This window comes from Astyanax mexicanus, chromosome 9, assembly GCF_023375975.1.
Source record: "Astyanax mexicanus isolate ESR-SI-001 chromosome 9, AstMex3_surface, whole genome shotgun sequence".
In the NCBI taxonomy this organism is placed as follows: Eukaryota; Metazoa; Chordata; class Actinopteri; order Characiformes; family Acestrorhamphidae; genus Astyanax; species Astyanax mexicanus.
In genome coordinates, this window is record NC_064416.1 from 21,810,982 (window position 1) to 21,815,770 (window position 4,789).

Here is a 4,789-nt window from a genome sequence, read left to right on the forward strand (position 1 = left end):
ACAGAGATACAGACAATTAGTGCTAGCTCTATAAATAATTATTTATTGTAAATGAAAATCTGACTATGAAGTCCCTAGAAGCAAATGTTCATGAACAAAACAAAAGTGTCTCTTCTATGGCATCATTTACAGATCCCTTTTTCATAAGAGTGTAGTGCAGTGGTCCACTTGGTCCTAATTCCTCCTCCTGAAGAGCTTATGTACCCTTCTGCAGGGTTCAGCTCCTACCCATATCTAACACATCCTCATTCAGCCAGTCAGGGACTTCCTTAGGCAATAGTTGGATTAGTTGGATCAGGTGAGGTGGATTAGGGTTGGATCTCTGTCTATGGGATAGTGGTACTCCAGAAGCAGAGCTGGAGACCACTGTGTTACACTGTATTAGTTTAAATTGTGCTTAAAGGCCAGTCACAGTAATGACACTATTGATTTATCATACAATATATGGAAAAGACCTCAACATTATTTGCTGATTATTTAGATTAAAATGAATGTCATCGGTGTTTGAGTTAGTTGTGCTGGATAAAATAAACAGCATTTTAAAATTAATGCAGGCATTTGACAGTCAGTATAAATGTTTAAAAACTTCTGTCTCTAGTAACAATTTAAAGGTTCATTACACTCAAAAAGAATGTAGTTATACTATTATAATTGAAACATCAATATATGAAAACAGTACCCTACTGTCTTAAAGGACTGTAATATAGGGCTGTTAATCATTTAAAAATCACATTGTGAATTTTGCTGTGATTATTCAAGATTTATTGCATTTTCTTCTTAACACTGAAACATTTTCGATGTAACCTAAAATAATTCATGTGAGATCAGTATTTAAAGATGCTTTTTAAATTTAAACGTAAGGTTTAGCTTGTAGAACTATTCTCTCTGTAGTTCAGCTTATTCCTTATTCCTGCTTTAATTTAATTAATGCATAAAAATATTAACTTTAATTATTTTATATTAACATTAATGTTAATCGTTAACATTAATATCACTAAAATATTATATATATATTAAATCATCAGTTATTTGTTGGATGACATACTGTATTTATCAAACATAAAAAATAGATGTGTTAGAGTGTATAGTGTTTGTGTGTATTGTGTTAGTGTGTATGGTGCTAGTGTGCATTGTGCTGTGTTAGTGTATATTGTGTTAGTGTGTATTGTGTTTGTGTGTATGAGTGCATTAGGTACTGCAGGCTTGCTGGAGTTTTGATAAATGTCAGTCCTGCTGTCCAGCAGTGAAAGTGTAGTGAGAAACTGAACACTGCTGAGGGGCTCGAGGGGGACTGACTGTAACAGTCTGGACATAAACAGCCAGAGTCTCTAACTGTACACTTGCTGAGTGCACACAGATGGGAGCAGATGTGTCTGATATATTGGACAGTGTAAAAAATATTCAGCAGGCTAGAAGAATTATACATGCATTATAGTGCAAAAACACTGAAATAATCATCTCATCAGTGGCGGCTGGCCAATAGGGGGCGCTGGGGCGCCGCCCCCTTAAAAATGTTTAGATATTAAAATGAAATAATTATGAACTGCAAAATAGTTATAAATGTGTTTATTCATACTGTGTGTCTAATGGACATGTTAGATTTTATTAAAAAAATAAATATATCATTGCATTTAATTGCTCACATTGTGCACACTTCCTATGTGCAGGGCGCCGGTCTAATAAGAGTGTATGTAGGCACGTCAACTTTTGGCAAGCAGGTGATCTGAGGCTGATTTTTAATTGGTTATTTTAGGTTTTCCACAGGGCGCAGCGCTCTGCGTCCCGGACACACCCATTCTAATGCGTAGTGTGTCAGCATTGGCTTATTTTTTTAAAACATCGTGTGATTGGATAATTCCCAAATCAACTCATTAGTTCAGCTGCGGTTCCTTATCTCGATTCACGTTAAACAACATTTGCAGGCTGGAGCAGCATGTGATGTAAGCAATGCCTTTTACTGCTTTCCGTGTTTGCTATTTAAAAGTTCTGGCACGGAGGAATTGTGGACAACTACTGGAGTAAGAGACTTAAAACATCTTTCAGAAAAATGCAAACGGCACGAAAACAGCCGCAGCCACTTAGACAATGCTATGAAGCTAAGTTTTTTGGGGAAACTTAGCATTGCTCAACAACTAGATGAAGGCTACAGGATTGCTGTTAGAAGGCACAATGAAGAGGTGACAAAAAATCGGCACATTCTCTCTAGAATAATAGATTGTGTTAAATTTTGTGGAGCATTTGAACTGGCCTTGCGTGGCCATGATGAAAGTAAAAGCTCGGATAATCCCGGCATCTTTCGTGGGTTGGTGGATTTTGTTGCTTCTCTTGATGGAGTGCTAAAAGAACACCTTGAGAATGCTACTGTGTTTAAGGGAACTTCGAAAACCGTGCAGAATGAACTGCTGGACTGTATGTTTTCTGTTTTGAGGGAGCATATTATCAAAGAAGCCCAGAGCAGTGATTTTCTTTCAATCCAGGCAGACGAGACAGTGGATATTGCCACGCAGTGCCAACTTGTGCTTGTACTACGTTATATCGATGCCAAAAACACTGTTCAGGAAAGGTTTTTTGAATTTGTCCCTCTGCAGTCGGCTACAGCTGATTCCATTGCTACAGCCCTAAAAGAACGTCTTTCAACTATTCTTCCTGAGGATCAAAAGGCTAAGCTCATCTGCCAGGCATATGATGGAGCCAGCGTGATGCGAGGTGCCACTGCAGGTGTTCAGAAGAAGATACAAGATGTGTACCCAAATGCCCACTACATCCACTGCTATGCACATCAGCTGAATCTAATAATGCAACAGGCTACTTCTCACATAACCAAAGTAAGAATATTTTTTTCTAACCTTAATGGATTTACCAGCTTTTTTTCCAGATCATCCAAGCGCACAAGTGTTCTTGATAAAGTTGTGGCCCACAGACTACCAGCATCCAGTAACATCAGATGGAACTTTCACAGCCGTGTCATCAATACTGTGTTTGATCACAGAGAGGACCTTATCCGCTGTTTTGAATGCATACAAGACTCTGGTGACTTTGACCCCATTACCGTCAGAGAGGCTGGAGCATTTGCCATGCTCCTGGAGGATCAGGATTTTAAGTTCTTTCTGCAACTTTTCCACCATATCATGCCTCATGTGGACCTCCTCTATGCCAAACTCCAGAAGAAGGTCATAGATTCAGTCTGTATCCAGAAGAGCATCCAGCAGTTCCAAGAGGACATTCAAAAGATCAGGTAATAGTTGAAATAGTTTATTCTTTTTGTTCTTTCTCTTCTTATTTTTTTCTTCTTTCTCTTCTTATTTTTCTTCATTGTTATAATAGTTTAAGTCTTTCTCTTTGGCAGAAATTCTCTTCACTCTATGGTTGGACAAAGCAGTGTAGGTAGCAGTCAGCCAGTAAAGAGGCGTCGGACACTCAGTGTAGAAGACCACGAAAGGATTGCTGCAGAAGTGAGTTGTTGTGGAAAATCACTGTTATGCTGGTTTATAGTAGTGGTATTTAGTCTAGTAGGAAGGTGTGCTTTATAGTTAGAATTAAATTTGTTTATGTGTTGTTATGCATGAGTGATTAGGGTATGTTGATGTAATATCTGTCAAAGATATTTTATTATATAAGTTGTACTGCAATGTATGGGTAATGAAGGGAAAAAACTAATTCTTACAACATTTGGATTTTGTATAATTGTGTCCCCCAAAAATGCTGTAAACATTTCATAACACAGTCTTAAAAAATGGCAGTAAAGTTGATTAAAATCAAAAGTTAGTTTATTAATAAAATGTGTTCGTTCTTTGTATGACTTGTACATTAACATTTCGTGTTTAGAATGAAAAGTATGATTTTGTATAATCACTTTATAATCTTCATGTTTATCCTTCTCTCTCAAGGTCTGTGATATCATACTGGGACACACCAGGGAGCGCTTTTCCTTCACGAACCACCTTGTTAGTGCCACACTCCTGCAGGGGGACAGGTTTGAACAATACAACACAGCATTTCCTGAAGATGCACTGAGCAACACTTTAAAAGCCTATCCAGTGCTTAATGGAGGTAAGCTGAAGACAGAGCTTAGTCTCATCTACAGCAAGGAAGAGTTCAAAGCATGTTGTGGTGCTGTGGGCCTACTCCAGCTGTTTATGGAAAATAACCTAGAAGAAGTCTTTTCAGAAACTGTCACACTCCTGAAGATACTCATCACCACACCCATGACCACAGCAGAAGCTGAAAGGTGCTTTTCGACTCTGAAAAGAATTAAGACTTTTCTGAGAAACTCAATGACTCAGGACAGGCTGAATGCATTGGCCATGTTGTCAATGGAGAAAACACTGGTCACAGAGATGACTGATTTTAATAAGAATGTAATTGAGAAATTTGCAGGCCAGAAGGAAAGAAGGGCAAAATTCATGTTCAAATAGTGCTATTTTTTAAGATCCGTTTTATGTTTTTTTTTTTTTTTTTTTTTTTTTTTTTTTTTTTTTTACATTGGTTTGTTTGCGCCCCCCTCAGTTTTTTTAGCACCAGCCGCCACTGCATCTCATACAAGCAAAAATGTATAGGAGTATAGGAGAACATTGTAAATACATAAAAAAAAAAACCTTCAGCGTAGATGCATGACTGACAGCCTGTGACAGTGCAGTCATAATTTAGAGTGTCCCACCTAGAAATATCTGCCTACAGCCAGCTCCTCCTGAGCCTTATCATTCTTATATGACTGTCAGAGTTTGACTGATGCAATTCACTCAGACAATGGGAAAAGAAGCAACTGTGAAACTCACATCATAGCGAACAT

The 4,789-nt window shown here is 37.9% G+C and overlaps 1 protein-coding gene across 1 annotated transcript; it reads left to right on the forward strand.

Annotated features, from left to right (window-relative positions):
• The first annotated feature begins 1,945 nt into the window (after window positions 1–1,945).
• On the forward strand, window positions 1,946–4,479 carry LOC111191283 (zinc finger MYM-type protein 1-like). The gene is made up of 3 exons (XM_049483704.1): window positions 1,946–3,235; window positions 3,347–3,452; window positions 3,888–4,479. The coding sequence occupies exons 1-3, from the start codon at window positions 2,091–2,093 to the stop codon at window positions 4,413–4,415; spliced, it is 1,779 nt and encodes a 592-aa protein (XP_049339661.1). The 5' UTR covers window positions 1,946–2,090; the 3' UTR covers window positions 4,416–4,479.
• The last annotated feature ends 310 nt before the right edge of the window (window positions 4,480–4,789 follow it).

Excerpts from the sequence above, each read along its gene's own strand:
- LOC111191283 (XM_049483704.1), top strand. The coding sequence starts at position 2,091 with ATGAAGCTAAGTTTTTTGGGGAAACTTAGCATTGCTCAACAACTAGAT. Across the intron at positions 3,236-3,346 it reads GAGGACATTCAAAAGATCAG|AAATTCTCTTCACTCTATGG; the intron begins GTAATAGTTGAA and ends TCTCTTTGGCAG. Across the intron at positions 3,453-3,887 it reads ACGAAAGGATTGCTGCAGAA|GTCTGTGATATCATACTGGG; the intron begins GTGAGTTGTTGT and ends TTCTCTCTCAAG.